Source organism: Falco cherrug, chromosome 5, assembly GCF_023634085.1.
Source record: "Falco cherrug isolate bFalChe1 chromosome 5, bFalChe1.pri, whole genome shotgun sequence".
In the NCBI taxonomy this organism is placed as follows: Eukaryota; Metazoa; Chordata; class Aves; order Falconiformes; family Falconidae; genus Falco; species Falco cherrug.
The window spans coordinates 44,860,709-44,882,007 of NC_073701.1; the positions used below are offsets into that span (position 1 = coordinate 44,860,709).

General features: G+C 42.0%; 1 protein-coding gene across 1 annotated transcript in view; it reads left to right on the plus strand.

The window, feature by feature from the left end:
• PLXNC1 (plexin C1) overlaps nt 1-21,299 on the plus strand; it is a 72,379-nt gene that overhangs the window by 44,910 nt on the left and 6,170 nt on the right. The window contains exons 18-28 of the mRNA XM_027815381.2: nt 13-54; nt 549-673; nt 1,279-1,477; nt 2,862-3,008; nt 10,500-10,677; nt 11,908-12,011; nt 16,229-16,283; nt 17,373-17,404; nt 17,493-17,600; nt 19,597-19,760; nt 20,183-20,330. Coding sequence (XP_027671182.2) covers nt 13-54; nt 549-673; nt 1,279-1,477; nt 2,862-3,008; nt 10,500-10,677; nt 11,908-12,011; nt 16,229-16,283; nt 17,373-17,404; nt 17,493-17,600; nt 19,597-19,760; nt 20,183-20,330 — 1,302 coding nt within the window. The remainder of the gene's footprint in view (nt 1-12; nt 55-548; nt 674-1,278; nt 1,478-2,861; nt 3,009-10,499; nt 10,678-11,907; nt 12,012-16,228; nt 16,284-17,372; nt 17,405-17,492; nt 17,601-19,596; nt 19,761-20,182; nt 20,331-21,299) is intronic.

The window sequence follows — 21,299 nt, forward strand, 5'->3', positions numbered from 1 at the left end:
CTTATATTTTAGTCAGGAGGCTTTGCATCCATCTTCAGTGAAGACATGCCACAGGTAAGTTGATGTAGTGTGATATGCCTTATTTAACAAACAGTTTTTCAAGAGTAATTGTATCCCTTATCTCAGTGTTGTTCTAGAACACATTGGATTGCATTTTCAGTGTGTTCCCTTTCCCCCATGAGGAAGGTTACGTGGATTTATGTATAAAAAGAATTTGGTATGTAAGATGCTGTTACCCAATGTATATTATGATTTATTTAAATGAAATAAACAGAATCTAGTGATGGAAAATGACAGGCAAACTTAGCTATTGGCATTACTTTGTGTATATGACAGAAAATGTGTGCTCTGCCTGTGTGTACTCTGTGTTGCACAGAAATGCAACTGTATCTTTGGTAAAATCCTGAGACCCGTGAAGTAAATGCAAAATTCCCGCTGATTTGAATGAAGCCAGGTTCTTATCCCATATGTTGCTTACCATTTTTCTGAGCATTAAGAATCCATCATAGCCAAACTACAGTTTGCTTATTTTTGTTTAACTATTCCAGAGCAGAGACCAAACAAGCAAGGACGAAAGCTTCAACATGTTGCATGCTTTAATTTGTAACAAGAACTTTCTTGTTACTCTCATTCACACCCTTGAAAAGCAGAAAAATTTCTCTGTGAAAGACAGGTATAGTATGATTATGCTTATCATCTTCAAGACAAAGAATTAGCAGGAAAAAACAACATGGATTGTAGCGCACAAATGTAATTTCTGTTTCTTGCAAAACACGCTTGCATTACCCCAGAGCATTTTTCTATCTTCTCCATCTGCACACAATGAGGAAGAAAAAACATTGCCATTAAAAAAAGCCATTAAAGAGAAATCAGAATGTTTGCACATGTAAACAAAGAGGCAGAGAAGCAGGAAAACTCACTTCAAAACTGTAAACACTTCCTGCAGTTAGATCAACAGTTCTACAGTTTAGAAGTGTTCTGTCACTGAAGCAGGTGTTGTTCTGCAGAATTAAATCTAGAGACACAAATTCTGTGTTTAAAAATAATCACAAGAGCAGATGGACTTCAATATTTTATATTTTTGTACAGATCAGTGGACAATTTCTGTACCTGTGGAGGGAGAACTTAAGATATGAACTGCACTAAAGTGTATTTCATTTGTTAAAGATGACTGGGAAGAGAAATTCCAAATACTATAGCATTCTTCCCTCCTGCCCCCTTCTTCTTCCTTTTTTTTTCTTCCTTTTATTTTTGTTTGTTTGTTTGTTTGTTTAACAGGTGCTTGTTTGCATCCTTCTTGACTATTGCACTACAAACTAAGCTAGTTTATTTAACCCATATTTTGGAAGTGTTGACAAAGGACTTGATGGAGCAATCAAGCAATGTACAGCCTAAGCTCCTGCTCAGGCGAACAGAATCTGTGGTAGAAAAACTGCTGACAAACTGGATGTCTGTCTGCCTTTCTGGATTTCTTCGGGTACGTGTACATCTTGTTACTATGTAAGATATGCAAAGAACTGTTTTAACTGATTTCTTCCGTAGGAATTGTTAGAGGGATCAGTTTAAAGCATTCAATTTAACATTATTAATGTGTTCTCTTCTAGTTTAGATAACTTAGCTAGCTGTCATCAATGGGAGGTAGGAAAAGAGCACGTATGTAAGCGATGATCACGTCCTTTATTTGGCTGAGATTTGGGTAGTTTTGCAGTTCAAGCATATTCTTTTCTCATGTTAGACATTTCATCTCCGGGAGATGTATTCTGGTCATACTAAAAGACTGACATGCTTGTTTAAGTACAGCTGTACCTTTCTGTGCAAGCTGTTGGAAAGCTACCACGTAATGGAAATGTAAGGAATACCATCTTTTGGAAAACTAAACTTCTTTCCACACTTTTTAACCTCCAAACAGCCTGCAGATTTTAAGAACTAAATGACTTCAAGTGGAAACAAAATAAGCATTTTCTTTCATTTTGCTGTTTATTTTATTCCACTTCATAGCACCTCGTTCTTGGTTTCAGTGCTTGGTTATGCTTCCTGTTTCTCTTACCAGTGTGGTGGTATTGTACTGTTGGTATCACTCATATCAGTTCTTGCATTAATATAGCAGCAGAATTGTTTGAGGCTTAGCAGCTCACACCAGTTTCCTGAAACCCCAGGAGAAAGCCAAGGAACTGTCAGAGATCTGTTCTCGGTACACCAGTCATCTTTACAGAGCTGTGCTAGTGAGATGCCTTAGCCAGGCTGCAGGAATGGTGTCATGTGGAAACAAAGATCCATCCTTCCTTTCTCAGGTACTTCCCTGAAGCCTGCAGTTCAGGCAGGAGAGGGAAGCCCCAGGTTCATTCCCTCTTTTGCTGATACACCAGTCTACATCCCACGACCTTGCTCCCAAGGCTTTTTTTCAGGGACAGCAAGGGGAGACACCAAGTCAAAAGGAAACCAGTTGTTAGCTTGTTTTCTCACAAGACTGAAAAAGGTTGAAATAGCTGAAGTATGTGTGTGAACACATGCACATCTCGCCCCCCACCCACTCTCTGGTGGAACTAGGAAGCATCTGCCAGGTGGAGTAGGAGCAGCTTGTCTGTAGCGTGCTTGTGCACAGCAAGGGGCTGTGAGCTGTCTTGCCACACACTCCAGCTGTCCCTTGCTATTTGCATGAGACTTTCACATGAAAAGCAAAGGATGGGGCTTAAACAAATAACTAGATAAATCGGCTCAGAGGGATTTTCTTTTCTAATTGCAAGATAGCAAGTCAGTTAAAAGGAAATAATTTGTTACACTTGATATTTTTCTGTCATTATTCGTGCCCATTTAATTATTGCAAAAATAAACATGTTCCTTGCATTTGTTTCATGTCCTAGGAGACGATTGGTGAACCTTTCTATTTGCTAGTGACAACCCTCAATCAGAGGATAAACAAAGGCCCTGTTGACGCGATAACTTGCAAAGCCCTGTACACGCTTAACGAAGACTGGCTGCTGTGGCAAGTGTCTGAGTTCAAAACAGTGGTATGTTTGCCAGTTTGTGTTCCCTCCAAACATGGACAACTACCGCATTTTGTCTTTTTCTAGGAAGCTAAATTAAGGTTCTTGGATGCTAAGGTGATGGTTAAGTACCCCGAAAATACAATTGTTATTGCTGACAAAATTTCAAAACGCAACAGAGTTTAACTAGCTAGCGTTTCACCAATACACATTTCAGAAATAGCACTCACTTGTGGCTTCACAGCATGCCTTAATCGCCAAAGGTTAGGCTTAATGAAGTCTCAGGGTATTAAAATTCCTTCTTATTTTAAAGTGTACTACAAAAATATAAACATATGCTTAGAATTTAAGCTAAATTACACTTTTCCAATGAATGAAAGAATGGAATGCTGAGGTTTTATTTTTCTATTGTGTTTACTTGTGGCTAATCTTCAGGCAGCAATCCTTTGCTGTGTGTTTCCATGTTACTAGCTCTAAATTAGCAAGGTTAATGTGGTGGATTTTAATTAGTTGCATGGTTAAAAACAAGGTGTCTGGGAAGCCTAGCTAAATTTCTGAACTTCAGCATAGATTTCTTGCCTTCTCAAAGCAATTACAAAGCGCTTTCTCTTTTCCAGTTACACCCAGAATTCTTTTAAAGCTGGAGTTCTTTTACTGATTGTCATTCTGACACTGAGGGGAGGAGGGCAGCAAGGATTATTGTACTTTGGAGCATGTAAAAATTGTGGCTTTTTGAGTAGAAGGTCTGAAAAAGGGTTTCAGAATAACCTGAGCACTTTTTTTCCAGAATTTCCAGATTTTGAGCCTGAGAACTTAAAAATCTGTGTTTCCAGTCATTTCCATAGCTTCCTTGCTTCTTAACTCCTGGCTTCCTGTTAGAGTTACCAGACATACTTAGGAGTATGAGAAGTGTGACTGAATAGCGAGCTTCAGAGCTTGGGAGCAGAAACTGCCATGGCAGGGACACTGCAAGTGCTGGTGGCTTTGGAGGAGAATTCAGTACTTTTCAGAGTCCATATTCTGAGCCTCAGGTAGGGCTGGAGCTTCTAGGTCTGTCCATCTTCCATTTCTGCAGCAAGAACCTGGAGGTCCTAAGATGCCATATACTGGAGCAGACTATGTGACCTTGAAAATTTTGGCTGGTCAGTAACCCTTTGGACTTAGCTCACTGGGTCACATAGGAAGCTCACTGAAATGACAACCTTTCTGTGAAACATTTCTGAATTGTTATTTTCTGCCAAAAGCTCTTGGACTGACAAATTTATAGGCAGATCTTCTTATAGCTGTTTACAAAGCTGTTGTTGGAAGCTTCATTTGAAGGTACTTCAAGCTAAGTTACCACAACGTGCATTTGGAAAGGAAGTTTGTGACTAAAAATTAAATGCATAATATTGTATCTTTGGTTTCCTTGTTTGTGCGCTGCGTTCTGGCATGCATTTGGGATCCAGGGTAAGTTTAAATATATCGCTATATATAGCCATAGCATACAAAACCCAGTAGTTATGCAGAGCAACAATTTTCAAGCAAGCTCAATATGCTTGTTCCTAGTAGACTGCGCAGGAACATCTGGTCCTGTGGAATTGATTGACTTTTCTTATTTATAGCACAAATTCAAACTGAGAGCACCTTGGGGGGGATAGCTGATGCTGAACCACTGTACACTGCCTTAAATACTTTCCCTAGTGCTACTTCTATGCATACAGTTGCTGATAAGGTCTTGTGGGCAGCCTGCAGTGGAGAGAGGGGAAGCGGTCTGAAGGACTCGGTATCAGTGGGGAAGGCTGGCTGGAGATGGATGAGGAAGTGAGAGAGCAGAGAGCCTTTCTTGAACATTGTTTGCTGCCTTTGTGCTTTGTATTCCTGCTTTTTAGTAGGAGAGAATGATACTGTTCCAGGGTTAGTTAGTAAGTCAGCTTTCCCCACTAAGGTCCAGTAGGGTATTGGACTTGGCTGAAAGTGGCTGAATGTTGCCTTTAAAACTATCAGAAAAGGGGAGGGGATCCTGCAGTAAAATTATAGAGATGAAGCCCAAGGACTCTGGTTCTGGCTGGACAGGGAAACAGTTTTGTTCGGTGTTCTGTCTAAGATTTATGCTAGAAACTAGAACTCAGCTGTGAAAGAGATTTAGGTGGAACAGTGAAGCTTTCTGGGCTGGGGAAGCAGGCCAGCTGTGCACGTTTTCTCTTCAAGAATAGCATTTAACAGGATGCTGAAGTGGAAGGAGTCAGCTTTTCTTCTCTCACTAACACCACTCACGTGCACTGCAATGAAATGCAGGACCTTTGAGCGTACCAACAGGAAACCAAGTATTTTCTCCTTTCTTTGGAAGCAAATTTCTCCCTAAGGGATTGCAGGTTTTGGTTTTTAGATGGAATTAATTCTGAGCTGAATTTTCAAATGCATTTGCACATTTGCTCACTGCAGTTACATTCTGAGTCTTGCAGTATTTTGTTGGTATTTTATTTTGGCCCTTTCCACAGCCCTACAATAGCAGTACATTAAAACCTACCTGTCCAGAGCAAAGTATAAAAACACAGCCAAAAGGAGAGTGACAGAAAGATACTGAAGCACATCTGCAGGCACACAGTGTCCAGGTTTTTAAGCTGTGTAGCCACTTGAAGATGCAGAGATGCATCTGGTAAGGAGTTTAACGCTCAAAATAGTGGCAGGGCGCAAAGAAGGGTGTAGGCATTCTGCATGCAAATATCTCCTTTCAGGATCGGGAGTCGGTTCTAAGCCAATAAAAGCAGAATACAGACAGGCTCAAAAAAATCAAGGGGGGTTCCACCGGTTCTCTCCTAAACACACCACTATGCAGGTAAACTCTTGGAGCAGGACAATGAAGATGCACCGAGCAGAGAGCAAGAAGGAAGGACAAGACAGATTTTCTAAAATTCAGGCCATTTGTAACAGGTCAAAAAGAGAACTAAGAAATATGTTGGTTTTGAATTGTGTTAGAGCTGGCCCTTGGCTGGGCCCCATGCCTTTTTTAAAAAGGCTACAGACCTTGGACCCAGCCAGCTCCCTACTGTTAGCCCTCTCTGCTGGAAAGGGTCAGATATTGAACGGAGATGAGCTGCTGAAGTAAATACTCAAGCAGAGGAATTGAAGGAAAGATGCTTCTAAAAGCACTGGTCCAGTATGAGCTGAGGAGCTGTGTGGTTTCACACTGTGCTTATATTTGGGTATTGAGAAATAAAACTGCCTTGAAAGAGACTTGGATGTGTTGTGGAGCCTTTTCACAGGCTGGGGAAGCAAGTCTGCTTTCTCACAGGCAGACAAGCAGCTGCACCCCTCAGTGAATAATTTGCTCAATGACTGATGAAGCAGTGCAGCGCACAGCTGAGTGTTAGCGTTTCACTGAAGTGTTTCATTTTAAATAGAAAAGCTACACAATGTCAGCCTAGCATGGGAGAAGTTCTTGGTGGAATCTCTCCTGTGGAAAACCAGGGGACTTCTTCCTGTGGTAGACTTGGTGCTCCAGCATTCTTTTGAATAGTCACTGCTTATTTTAAAAGAGAGGATTTGGGCTGTTGAATTCTTTGCTGAAATGAGTTTGCATTTTGAGATGGGAAGAAATTATCTAATGCACCTGTTCAGCCAACTGCTTTTTATTGACAGTGAAGCAAAGCCAAGTGGTGGAAGGTTGTTCAAAGTGTCCAACTGCTTTATGAGTTAAAGAAGGGTGTTAAAAGAAGTGGGAGGGCTGCAAGGGAGTAGAGCAGCGAAAGGGAACCCGATTTCCTAATAATACCCATGCTTGTGGTATTATTAGGCACACTTTGTGAGAGATAAGGAAGCTATAAGAGCATGTGACATACGGGGATTTTTGTCAGCAAAAGAAGACGCAACAGCCCTCTCTAGGAAGCAAGCAGGGCAGATGTTGGCTGCAGGAGAGTCTTCTGAATTAGGTACAGATTGAGTACCGTTGTAGCATCGAGAGTAGAACCCTTGCTTTGCATAGTGCCCATCTAGCCTAAATTTAACTCCTGTAACATTTTTGGTGCCAATTTGTTAGCTGTTCTATAACCTCTTCATGGGTAACTGTTCTGGCTGCCACAGAAGGATCATACAATCACCATGTTTTTTCCTGTTTGTTGTATTTCATAGTCTGGGTGACAGGAGTGTAGGTCTAAGGCAGTTTTGTTGCGCTGTACATCATGGTGCTGTCTCCTTTACATAAATTCTCTTAAGTTCTAGCAGTCAAAAGTTTTTCTTGTTTTTTCAGTCAGTGTGTTAAATGGAAATACACTTTGTTCAGATGCATAGCTGAATAGAGAACAGAGTAATGAGTAAGAACCCTTGAATATCCCAGATGATTTTTCTTTACTTCTAAGAAAATACGGCATTATCACATTTACTTGTTAAACCACATGACATTTATCTGCTATGGTTATTCATAGCTTTACTAAGTAATTCATTGTTGGAAATTCATTTTCAAGAAAACTGCAAAACTGAAGAATCATCTATAAACATTGTCTTCAAATGTCATTATTTCTGTCACTGCATGAGTGCAAAAAAAATGTTTTTAAAATTTGTTCCTTTCTTTTAGCTAGGTACCAAACTAGTTCCTATACAAGTAGTTGCAGGTGCTTGCCTTGTTCTCCTTCAGTAGCCTTTAACAATTCTTGCAACCTTTGTTAAGCCTTTGCTGAAGAGCACTGTGACTTTGTGTTGCTAATCACTAGTATCTAGTGCACAAAGTCTCAACTCTAGACATTACTAGGCTGAACCATGTCCTGTAATTTTCTCCTGAATCTTTCCCTAAGTTAACTTGTATTTCTGTTTACTTTGTAAAGTGAGAAAGCTTAGAAAAGGGGCCTGATAATGTTTCTTTGTGCCTTCCGTGTATTCTCCTGTGATTTCTCTTAAATGTTTTCTGACCTTCAGAGCTGATCATAAAAGGGCTTTCATAATTTTACAGTCCTTTCTGATCCTTTTTCCAGTTCTACGCTTTGTGTCTAAATGCAGTGATTGTGACTGTCAGATTCTGATTAATGGTTTCTAAAGCCAGGGATCGTGCTGTCAGACAGGTTGAATCTGATTTATGAGGACTTCAGCTGCAGAGGGAAGACTTAATAATAATTGGCTTTCCTAGCTCCCCATCAATTGCTTCATCACTTAAGATTAACTTCTGCAGGAAATCATATCAGCAAAACTGTCTGGCTCTCTTGGTTTAGATTTTTATGCATTTCAATATTTCTTCCCATCTGACCACCTTTGAGTCGTAAAGTGTTGTTATTATCCTCACTTTGTGGATACTGTCAATTAAGGAGTCCATAAATTACTTGTATTCCACCTACATAAAGGACTGCTGCTCTCTTTTTACAGTCCTGTCATCCTGCAATGAGTTGAGCGCGCAGGGATGGGAGAGCTCTCACATGCTAATAACTGAAGAGTCTGCACATTTATGTGTGATCCGTGTGAGACCATGTGCTGAAAAGGGAATGCAGCAGAGAAAAAGACAGTTTCTCCTGATGGTCTGAAAGGAAGAGAAAATAAAGGAATCAGGAATGTGCATATTGCAGTGTAGGAATAATGTTAGGAGGAAAGGATCAACTAAGGGAAGGGATGCTTCCAAGGATGTAAAGACAAATCAACATTAGTTAAAGTGTGACTAGCTACTCCAGAAAGATCAGTCTGGAGACTACAAGAGACAAAGTCTGATTAAAATGAGTTTTCCAAAGTCAAAATACAGTTAGTCCCTGTCCATATTTTTATCCTACAAGACCACGACCTCAGGGCAGTCAAAGTCAAGGACAGGACTGCTGTCTGTTCAGCGGGTCTGTGGGCCTAACCAAGCATGACTCCCTCATTCCTGTGCCAATATATTTTTTACTAATTTTCTGCATGAAATCCCAACCTGAGGCATGGCGTTCAGTCTGCTTCTCCTTCTGTAGGCACCATTCCCACATATCCTCCTCTTCTGTTCTGTCTGTCCTTTCCATGGACTCATTTTCCTCACAATTAAACATCTTGGTGTCCTGATTAAGTTATTCTCAGTTACTTCAGTTATATTGTAGCCTTTGTTAAATCCTGATCTTCATAGTCTTGCAACCCTGTTTTTAATAATCCTTTTGCTTCTGTAGAAACAGTGAAGTTAAATTATGTCTCATTGAACTACTTTTTTTCACCACCAGTGTGTCGTAATTCCCATTCTTGCTGGGTAATAAAGCAGAAAACAGCATTCTACAACTATTAAATACATTTGTTATTAAATAGTAGTTATTAAATAATAGCTACCCATTTTTCTAAGAAGAGGGAAAAGTTGTCCTTGCAGCGACCTGGACGGAAGTTCTTTCCTTCACGTGACAGCAGGGGGAAAAAATTTTTAGTTGCTTCCTCTCTTCACAGTCACTCCTTCACTGAGTCTCACCTGCGGTCCTCTCATTTCAATCAAAAGATATGTATTATATCAGAGATGTCCAACAGCCAGAACAGTTTGAGTATGTAGATTTTCCTGCACCACTTACAGTAAAGTGCCAGCACCTGAAACACTTGTTTTAATTCTGCCCCAAGACATCCCCAGCAGAACATCTGTATCTGTGTAGCTGAACAGTGATTTCTCTGCATGGAGCAGGCTGTGGCACTGGAAGCGATTGCTGTTATCTCTCAGCACTAGCAATTCTGTGCTCATCCCTTTTCCCCTGCCTTTTGGCAGTTGATCTGCCTGACCTGACCAGAAATATGACTTGACTGAAATTCTCTGGAGATGGTCACCCAGTCTCATTGGCACCTCCCTCTAGCCCATACTCACCTTGTGCGCAGCCTAGCAGCTGAGTTGTGCCCCAGCTAAGAGGGAGCTAAAGGGCAGGGGTGTTGTGACTGGACAGGCTGTATGGGTGTTTGACCTGGATTAATAACGGATAGAATAAATCACGCTTTTCTGTGCAGATCTGGACCACTTTGGATTCTGTCTGCTGCAACATGCTTTTGCTTTCCACTGCTCCTGCAGCAGCCCTGTCTCTGCTGCCTCTGGAGACACAGCTGTATGCAGACAGGCGCTGACGTCTCCAGGGGAGGTGTATTTTTTTGTATGGTATAAGGCATTCGGCATGATCTGCTGGTGTAAATAGGCATTTTAACACTACTTCCTATCCACTCAAAATCGGCCATGCTTACCATGACGACTTACTTAGCAACCTTATCAGATCTCTAGTCGCTTACAGTTTTGCTTTTAAGGCATTCATTTTAAATAAATGATGCGCTTTTTTTTTAGAACATGCATTGTAATTTTTCCTAGTGTCCTGTCTTTTTTTAGTAATTCGCTATATAGGTTTGCACAAAAAGAGAGTACAAAATACACTTTTGGAAATATATAGCTATATATCTTTGATTCTTCAGACACAAGGATTTCTGAATGCTTCATTGTGTAATTCCTTCAAATAATCTTTATTTGAAATTGCTTTAATAATAAATATGCTGAAAATCTCTCAGGTTTGCTGTCAGGAATTTGTAAATTTCCCATGCCAGGTATTCCCTGTAAGTCAGAATAACATGTGTTTCTTTCCCCAGACAGTGAACGTTATCTTTGAAAAAATCCCAGAAAATGAGAGTGGAGATGCCTGTCAAACTATCCAAGTTAATGTTCTGGACTGCGACACCATAGGCCAAGCCAAGGAGAAGAGCCTTCAGGCTTTCCTTAATAAGAATGGCTTTCTCTATGGTCTTCAGCTGGATGAAATTGGTCTTGGTAAGAGAGTGTCACTCTATTATAGTTTATTGGAATTCACTGGTTTTCTTGTTAGGAATTCCTACCTTTGGCTTTGCTTTTTTTTTTGCTTTTTTTTCCAGTGATTAGGCAGAACATTATCTTTCTAGAAGAAAGATACGTTCTAGAAGAAAGAACATAAGGGATTTTAGGGAAATACTAGAGCATTTATGCTACCAGTTAGAGCACTGGAACTGTATCTATAGTGCTTCTGCCAGGACTTCAGCATGCAGTTAACAAACACATATTTATTGAATGTACATAATTTATTTGTTTCTTTTCTGGGTTAAGGTGGCCCATCCACCTAAGTACAGCCAGTTGATAAATTTTGTCAGTGGGTAAGATGAGGTGTCATGATTACCAAGTACTTTAGTCCCTATCTACTACCCCTTCTACCACCGCCCTTCCTTCCAACAGGCCTACATTTCACTTGATCAGGAGAACTCACAAATATAGTTTATTTACAGCCAGATTAGGTTTATAGAATAGTTTGCATGTGAATCACAAAGATACCTATAATATCTACACATGTAAATAAGGCCATTCCAGCAGATGAGTCGAGCCACCTTTCCTTCTCAGGTCTTCAGGGGCCCAGGGTCAGATAAAAGCCACCATGTAGTTGCCACCATACCACTTCCCGTGTGATCCAGTAAGAAATCTAACAAACTTTATTTGTATTTGTATTTGTCACCTCCCAGATTTGCCCCCTAAGATGCTGGTATTTCCTCACCTTCTCAGACGCTATGTCAGCAAGTGGTGATAATTTACTTTTATATCTGATGTTTATATCTACTACCAGTGCCTGACCACCCTTCACAAATACTGTGTCAGTCTCGTGCAGCTCGTTTTGGTGATCTCTTAGAAGTGGCTTGTGGAACCTTTCTTCTAGTCTCAATGTGGCCGTAACACCCGGGCACGCTCGTGCAACAGAATAGCTAGATTAGGTGAAAGCACCTCCAAGAACTCCAACACAAAGTGAAGCACCAGTAGCCTGCAGTAGTGGAAGCCACCCAAACTGTCACCTCAGAAAAAGAATCTGTAGCGTGGGGAGTGCAAAATGACTCTCATATGACCTAGCACAAGGACAGAGAGAAACAGCTCAGTTGGGAGCCACTGGTCTAGAAATAATTAGGTGTTGTTTTTCTTTACAAACATCTGTACAGTAAGAATGCTGTTGGGATGTAATTGTTTTCTGTTGCTGTCATATCGCAGAACTTGTGTCTGAAGAGCAGCAAAGAGAACTGTTAGATATTGATGGTTCCTCAGAGGTGATGGAGGATGGGATAAGGAAGCTAAATACCATTGGTCATTATGAGGTAAGTACAGGAGCCATACTAATGAATCCAGAAGTCTATAGAAGACTATACTGTCCTCATAGAAGTATCTTGATTGACCAAAACCTTGAAGAAAGCACTGAGCATTATCAACAGAAGGGAAGGAATGTGTGACACACAACTTGCCAATGAGTCATATGTTTTCTGTTACTTTTCAGAGGTTTGCTTGTTGCAGGGTTGCTTGGTTTAAGCATACCAGGTAAACTGTTGTTTCTGTTGAGCATTTCAGTTAGAACAGCATCTGATTTCCAGCTATGAATGTTGCCTTGAGTCTTTTCTAGTCTCTGCTGCTGAGGTTTTGTTGCACCATGAGCAATTGTTTATATCTCTTCCCACCTCATATTTTGATTTTCTGAACAGGCAGTAGTGATATTTGTGAAAGCTCATTGCGAGTCAGAATAGAAAGGACTGATGAGTTTGCTCTCGCTCTTCTCTTCAGACCTCCTGTGTCAGCCTCCTTCCCTTTTTCTCTCTGTTTCTGCTTCCATCAACTGTCACCACTCGTACCGTAAGTTTTCCCCTCCACTTCCAATTGCAGCTATAAACCAGTCACTTTTAATGTTGCAGTAATTTGTTCATTGTTGCAAAACACACAAGGCTGCAACTGGTCGAAGAGCCCTTCCGGGGGTAGCACGTTGCAAAAGCATAGCAAGTCGCATTGCCTGTCTAAGGAGTTTCCACTGACAGTAGTCAAAGTAGAAGGTGAGAGGCTGGGGTACAACGTGCAACAGATGGTTGGCCTCGGGTGATAAGGTAGCTCACGTTTTGATGCTTACAGATGGATTTGGGAAATGAGGTTAGTATGCTGAGTGCTTTCAGTGAGCTTTCTTCATGCCTTGTTGTTGAATTTGAAAATCTGGCTCTTAACATCATGATCTATTTTTATTTATTTAGAAGTTTTGCTGATGAGTGTAGTCTGTGCCATGCAATGCAGTATGGTGCTGCGAAACCTGAGCCAGCCCTGAACACATTGTTGTCTGCATAAGCAAATACAGTGCGATCCACAGAGAGAAACGAGGACTCCTAGCAGGACTGTTAGTAGCTTGGGCAGAACAAAAAGCTGCTCAGATCTGGCCCAAGCTCATTTGGAGTCACTTTACAGATTTCTGTAGGTGTTTGTTGCGCTCCTTACCTCTTGGGGAGGCAGCAGTGAACCCCGATGCCCTGTGTCTCAAATACAGCTTTTCCTGTGCCTTTTTTGAATCATCTGTAGATTAATGTGGGACTCCCCCCTCTCCACTTGTAAAGATTTGTACATATTAGGACATTGCGGTGTTACACTCGGAGTCTGTGCAGCAAAGGTCAATGGAGATTCGAGTCCGATTAGGTATTTGAACTTCTCTCTAACGTCGTAGTACCCACTCTCTTTACTGCAGGCAGCTATTCCAATTCCCTGATTTTACCTGGTAGCTTTTGGCACTTCCTGAGCTCATGGCATGCCATGGCTCCTGGGTGCCGTACCTCATGGCAAACGAGTCTGCTCCAGTTGGTCACTGTCATTCCTGGGTATCATTGTCCCAGCCCTTATTTTCGTCTGAGGTTTCTGCAGGCAGATGCAAGTTAGATTGGAGGCTCAATTGTTTTTGCAAAGCTGTAACTACACCAATTATAGCTTAGCAGCTGCCTTATGGAAATTGTGCTGGTTGTCTCAGATATTTTAGTTTGCTTTTTCTGACACAAAAATGGACCTTTTAGGCAGAAGCTTAGTGGCATTTTAGGTTGTGGCTTAGTGGCAAGTATCAGCCATTAGCATATCTAGTTTATTTTCTTGTATGCATATTAATGCAAAAAGGAGTGTAAAGGTGTCTAGTTAGCAAGAAAAAGGAACATTGCATACACAGTGTGAGGGTAGTAGCATTGCCTGAGGAATTCCAACTTACATTTCAACAGTGCCTAGTTTCGTGACAAGCCTGATTTTTTCTTTCTGTTTGCCAGCCTTAAATGCTAGAATGTAACCAGATTTTTGAAACTGGGAAGCACCATCAAATATTTTTAAGATACTGGAGGATGAGGGTTGTGTTGCAAAGGTCCCAGAAGACCCGGTCATTCTTGAAAAAGCAGACATAGTTTCTACACTGGCTTTGAAAATGCACAAGTAGAGGATGTTTGCATTTCTTGTGGTGTTTCTGAACGTGAAAAAAGTCGCTGTTTCTAGACTTTCATGTGTGTCTGATTTGTGTGCTCCTTTTGCTCTAATTTTTTGCTCCTGGTAGGGTTATTGATGTGATTTTTTTATGAGGTCTGCAGTATTGTTTGCATGAGAATAATGAGAAGCCTTGACAAGAAAGTTGCTGGTTATCATGATGTCCTCGTTCCCACATAAGAAGAGAGCTAGAGAACCGCTTTCAGGTCTGCTGTCCAGTCACAGATCTCCAATTTCTCAGCCTGTAGCAGCATTGCATATTCCAGGATCAGGCACAGCCCCAGAGGGTAAATCTGAATGAGTGATCCAGGGAGCTCACTGCCAAGAACTGGATTATAGGGAGGACAGGAGGCCTGGAGAACAGGAAAGATACATAGAGCCACTCTGCTACGTCTTATGTTTTGCAAAGTAGCTTGTACTCCATGTTGTGTGGATCTGAACAGATCTCCACTCTCTCTGTTTGTGCCCCTCAATAACGCACCTGACAAAGTAAAGATGTTTTGAGGTGCCCGTGGAAGCAGCCCACCATGAAAAGCGGTTTAGGCATCAGGACACAAAAAGAAGGGCTTACTTTTATTGTTATTGGATCATAATGAAAGAAACAGGAGGTATGGCTGCTGCAGTAATGATAAAGCAGGGAAAGCGTATTCCACTCAGTGCTAAAAGCACAATTTGTCCCAGAAATAAAACCTGAAGTGGGGGCTTGGATTATGACTGCACTGCACCAATGCTTCCCGTTCCTGGCAGGAAGCACAGTTCTGCCTCCGAGCTCTGCCCATCTCCCTCAGGACAGGAGGCAACAGATTCCAGCGTGGAGCTGTGCTCCTGCTTCTTGGAGAAGGAGCGGAGGCAGCGTATAGCCACACTGCTCTGGGAGCGTGTCAGCTGCTGGGTAGCGCTGTTCCGGTTTACTTATCTTGAGGGCCAAGGAGGAGGACTGTCTGTGTCACCTCACAAGCTAGCCTTAGAGCGTATTCCCACTTGTAGGTTTTAAAGTGCTCTGTGTTATCTGAAAGAGCTCTGGAACACTGTATGACAAATGGAAACCCTGCAAAAAATCGTACTTATAAAATAGATCGCATTTACTTTCCAGGAGCAAGTGCAAGTGCAGATTTCTTTGGCGCAAGACACAGCTTTTGATAGAGTATCTTAATGTTTAAACTGGTTTCTCACACCAGGCTGGCTGCCAAGGTTTAAAAAACACTTAAATTATTTTGGCAGAGATCCCTTCCTAGAACTGGCCAGTTGTTTTTGTAATTATAGAGGGAAGTACACTAGCACTTGGCAAGACCCAGCATTTGACAGCAGAGCAGTGGTGTAGTTCTCAGTGGGAACCTTTTTTCAGTTACTCTTCGACAATAAAAGCATGACTTGCCAGTTTCTTTTAAAGATAATAGTTACCATCCCCCGGCAGCACTATAAATTCAGGGAAGGCGGGGGTTGTTTTTTTCCTAGAAATCCCAAGGTAGCTAGATATGGATCTTGACTTTACAGTTCACAGGGTGTAAATATTTTGCTAAGTTTGAAAATAGTTCTTGGGAGCACCAGGCTAGGCCCTCAACATGTCCCCGCTGTAGGGCATGAGGGGAATGGACTGAGCTCAAAGAAAGGCAGCCAGAAGAGAAACCGTCCTGGTTTTCCCCTCCCTGCCTCAGCTTCCTCTAAGATCCTATCGCGCTGGAGCCAGGGAACTCAGCCTGGGCAGTCTGTAGAAAGATGGGTTGCAAGAAGCGGCACAAAGCAGTACATGGAAATGAAAATGTCCAAATAGGAGCTGAACTAGAAAAATCAAAGAAAGGGAAAGGTCTTAAAGACTGGTTTGCAGAAGAACTGCCATCCCACCTTTCCAGGTAAGGCTAACAAACCACAGCTGCTGCCCATGCCTGAAAGCCCAGCCCTGGCTGTGGGCTGACAGCCGTGCACGCCGTGGTGAGGATGAGGCGGGCTGGCGTGCTCCTTCACCACCACGGGCTTAAAGACAGGAGAAATGAAACTGAGGGGTTTGTGAATTCTAAACACTTTTGTCTCAGCATGATATGTTTGGTTTTGCTTTCAGATTTCAAATGGAGCCACCGTAAAAGTCTTTAAAAAGAAGGCAAACACCCGATCAGGTAACAAAGGAGCTGCAACCTATTTAACCTTTTGTGGGGAATGAGCTGGGAATGCAGAGAGCTGAGCTGTGACAGGTTGTATCCTGGTCAATAGGAGGTCAGACAAATTGGCACTTTGATATGGTTGAGCCAAACGAAGAGCCGTGTTACCCTGGCTCTGGGCCTCTGGTAGGCATAGTGGGCCTAGGAGGAGAAAGAAAGGACAGAAGGACTTACAGTCCTCGGCATATGAGTGCTTAAAGATACGGACTCATAGGCAGGAAAGCCCGGGCGACACAAAGCAGTGACTGGTGGGACCAACACAGGGAACATGCCTTGCTCTGGTGCCCAGTGCTGTGCATCACAGACATAGTGTGCTGTCCAGACACAGGCGTAACAAAAAAAGTGTAGTTTGGGATTTATTTTTTTTTATTCTCTTGGCTGTGTTTCTGAAAGCTTTCTTTGGGCTGTCTCAACAGCAGGTCAGGAATTAAAAGGTGCTTACGAGGGGTCAGTTAATCTCATCTACCCCTGCAATCAGGTTGCTCTATCCCAGCTGGTGGCTTGGGGAAGGTGGACTTTCTGTAGCCCCTGGGGAGAAACAGACACTCCTAGCATGTGGTCCTCACTGTCAAAGTCGACATCTAGAGTTAGGAGAGATGCATCCCTGAGGTGCAAGTCACTGGGATGGCACTGCTCTCGCCCTCAGCAAGAACAGGGTTGTCTGTTCTCAGTCACTGCTTTCAAGCCTGACCTTAGCCCACCTGCACCGAGTACTGTTAGAGACTAAACCAATGCAATCATCTCACCTGCTGTCTGTTGTCCTCCTTTCAGAGGAGCTTCAATCTGCAGCCAGCTTACCCCAGCAGCAGGTGATGATGCCCTAGCTTAGTGGTCCCAGCTACAGGCTGGCACTGGAGAGGGGAGACATGACCTGTGTGTTTCTCAGAGGCTCCCCCCACACCACAGGCAGGAAAGCAGGACAGCCAGCCCGCTTCCTCGGCATGCGGGCACGCACCCTGCTGCACAACCCAGAGCCCAGCAGAATTCACAAGCTTGTAGCTATGTCTTTCGTTAATGCCTCTTTGCTCTCTCCTTTCTGTTGTTTAGATGTGGACTACTCGGATGAACACTGTCATTTGGTGAGTTCAGTCATTACACTGTTAAGTGGTAGATTTAGTACTGAGCTGTATTTGTATCTGTGTAATCTCTCTAATCCCTTCGTGACAGATTTTACCAGACTCTGAAGCAAACAAGGATGTGAAAGGAGGAGGTCACAAAGGAAAGCAAAAATTCAAAGTGAAAGAAATGTACCTGACAAAGCTTCTGTCAACTAAGGTACACTGTAAAAGCCTTGTTGGGGGGAGGGCTGATGTTAGGCTTGGCTAATCTGGCAGAACAGAAATAGAAATGAAAGCAGAAATTACGCAGACTTCCCGCATGTGTATCCAATGTTAAATAAAAAGGTAGCCTAAAAAAAGTCACTGTGCTAAGTATGGATTACGACCATTTGCAAAGACAGACATATTTCAGGTTTTCTAATGCTAGAGTTTTAAAGTTGTCTATCTCCTATCTGTCTATCTCCTATCTCTCTATCTCCTCAGTAAGCACGACTTCTTTTCTCAGGTTAAAGAATAAAGGTGGGTTACTGAGCTTATAGAAAGCGAGTTTTGCCACTGAGTCCCATAGAATGAGAACGATCCCTTCTGGAGAGACAGCTTTCAGTCAACGATCTTCTCACTCTCTGCTAGACTTTGCCCAGCTTACAGACCACTTCCAAGGCCTGAGTTTCATAAAATACTGCCCATGAAATGAAATAATCTTTTAGGATCTCAAATTAAGCATCCAGAATAACTAGATTAATTTTGAAAACAAGGTCTTATTTTATTTTATTTTAAAACATTTAATTTTTTTTTTCATTTTAATAGGTCTTTTGGAGTTTTACTACAATTACCCAATTTATACAATGCACTTTCCTTAGGAATAAGTCCTTCCTACTCCCTCCAGTAATGCCATCTTGTTTCTGACTTACTCAAAAGGGTTATGAAACTCTTTGCAACAGCATATTTCTTAAAATATTAATTAGTACACAACACAGAGAGCTGTGTGATGCAAGAGGCCTGAAGGGATGATGATTATGGCCACCTTGAATTTAAAAATCTATCAGTCATTATTTAGTTAGATTGTTGATAGCATCTGAAGTAATTTGGGACACTGCCCAAAGTGAGAATGAAGACTGGTCATCTCTCATTAGCTGTGGAAACTAACATAAGCCCTTAGGAATTACTGGAGTAAACCAGTAACTTACGGTGGAAGGCTGAAGTACAAAAGGAAAGATCAGACTCTTAAGAAACAGTCCTTTTACAGGGCTTTAAATTAATCATCTTCTCCAGAGCAGGATAGTGCTCTGAACAACAGTGCCGTGATACCCTTTGCTGCGAAATTCCACCCGTGATACGCTGCGCACTAAAGGAAATGGCATTGAGCCGTGTCTCTCCCTTGCTCTCTCTCTCACCCATACACACACAGAGACACAGATGCAGAGTTTGCCCCGTGAAATGAACTGGCCAGTGGTGCACCGAGGCCCTGGGGTACACTTAAGTCCTTCTTGTTGAGAGAAAATTGGGTTGAACTGAGCTTCAGAACAGACGTGAAGAAAAAAAGCACAAAACAGTTTTGCTTTGTTTGCTTCCCCTTATGAATACTCTGTGATGTCAGTGAGTCCACCAGCAGCCAAGCCTTTGCTTTTATGAGCCAAGTAGTTTCACTTCTGGATCAGAAATACCCAGTTTTCAGTTCTTCTCTCTAATGTTAGTGTCTTCATATGCCGTCCAAAGCTGTTATCCTAGAACTAGATCAAGCGCCACAGTCACTTGGCTGTGAAGTGTTGATGAGCACCTGTGTTCAACATGTGTCGCAGACAGCACCCTGGAGACCAGTGCCCTAGAAAACTGCTTAAACTCCTTTTGCTCACCTTCCTCTTGCTTCCAGTCCAAGCTCCAAATGCCTTTAGCAACAGTGCTGACAGTATCTGAAGAGTTGATATTGTCTTGTTTGAAAGGAGCGATTCCTTCCACCTACGATGTATCACAAAGTTCACCACAATTCTTCTGTTGGTAAAGTGATAGGCCATGTGACATTTGAAAGCAGATCATTATGGTGCATTTGTAGTTTCAGTTTTACTATTGACTGTCTTGTTTGCCAATAACCTATGGCCTAGATGTTTGCCACAAGTGTATTGTAGTTTCGGTGCATGATTGCCTTGCTCAGCTCTCTGAGAGAAAAAGCACTATTCTTGTGCAAAAATAGCGTGGTTCATTTTCTTACTTTTCAGGTTGCAATTCATTCGGTTGTTGAAAAGCTCTTCAGGAGCATTTGGAGTTTACCCAACAATAAAGCACCTGTTGCCATCAAGTACTTTTTTGACTTTCTGGACGCCCAGGCTGAGAGCAAAAAAATTACTGACCCTGACGTGGTTCACATATGGAAAACCAACAGGTATGCCCATACGATATGCACAGGAGTGCGTGCACTCTCTGAAAGGGTAGTTGCAAAGATGGAACAGGTCACCTGCCGTCAGAAGAATTGAGATTTTGGCAGGTCTGGGTTTGGCTCTGTGGATCCCAGTAACTAGTATATTGTGATTGGATACTGATACAAACCACCATAGCTTCCAGGACTTGTAAGTCTGCATGGTGACTTCTCACTCAGACAGAAGTACCTGCAGGTTGTGACATTATTCGAAGATGGAAGGGTGACCGAGTGATGCGTTTGCTCTGTAGCCTTTGTTCCCTGATCCCTTTTTTAACAGCCAGAAATGTGCTTCTTTCCGTGAGTGCAGTGTAATTAAACTACCATTTTAAGGCAGTTGTGCTACCCGAGTTGTTAATTTTAAAGATGCTTGTTGTTTCTCTGTCTAGTCTTCCTCTTCGCTTCTGGGTGAACATACTGAAGAATCCCCAGTTTGTCTTTGATATTAAGAAGACTTCGCATATAGATGGCTGTTTGTCTGTAATCGCACAAGCTTTCATGGATGCCTTTTCTCTAGCAGAACAGACTCTGGGGAAGGTATGCTGCCCTTCCAGTTTTTTCCGCACTTCTCAAACCATGTCTTTTTCAACTCTGTAATGATTTAGGGGATGGAGTCCTGGATCTGCTGACATCGGGGGCAAAACTGTCAGTGGCCTAATTAAGCTGGGTTTCCATTCCTTGTTGCTCTGTCTCACGAGACTTTGAAGAATTCACTGGAGGAGACAGATACAGCTGCTGAAAAGCTGTATAGTTAACTGCTGCTTGTCCTCTCTGCAGTTAGTCTCTGCACAGTGTGTTTGTAGAACGTGTGGGAGAGGGTGGAAATTGTAAGATTTTAATGAAGGTTTAAAGGATTTTTGAACACAGGTCTTAAAAATATTAGCATTATTTGGTAAGTAGTCCAAATTTTGTCTGCCGTACACCAGTGTGCAGAAAACACACACGGTAAGCTACTGGGAGCTGTAAGAATACTTGAAAGAGCTTTAAAGTTTGAAACAGTTCCTTTCAGATGTACTAGCTGCTCTCTTTTTATATGCAAAATTATTTGTTGGAGTAACAAGTCCAGAAACGTTACATTCAAAAGCTCTGTAGTATAGTGTCCAGGACTCTGGGGAGCAGAAATACTTCATTTTTCCCCAAGGATATTTTCCTTTTCTTTGGACCAAAGCAGGAAGCATTTGTTCAGGCTCACGCTACCAAGAAAAAAAGGCTAGTCGTTTTTTAGCCTAAAAAAAAATAGACTAATTTCCTGTGTGATCTGAACCAACTGCTTATCTGTTGCAGGTAAATGAAAAATATTTATTTATCTAATTTTAGGAGTGAAGTGTCATGAATTCAGACTAATCACATAACTTGATGGGAAAACTGCAAATGAGCATGGTCTGTCAGGTTTCTGTGCTTAACATCTGTTCTGAAGTACTGTTGATACTACGGCTTCCATTAGCCATTTGAAAAGGGATGCTGAAATGTGATAAAGGTTTTCAGTGCAGTAAATATCTTGTGGCC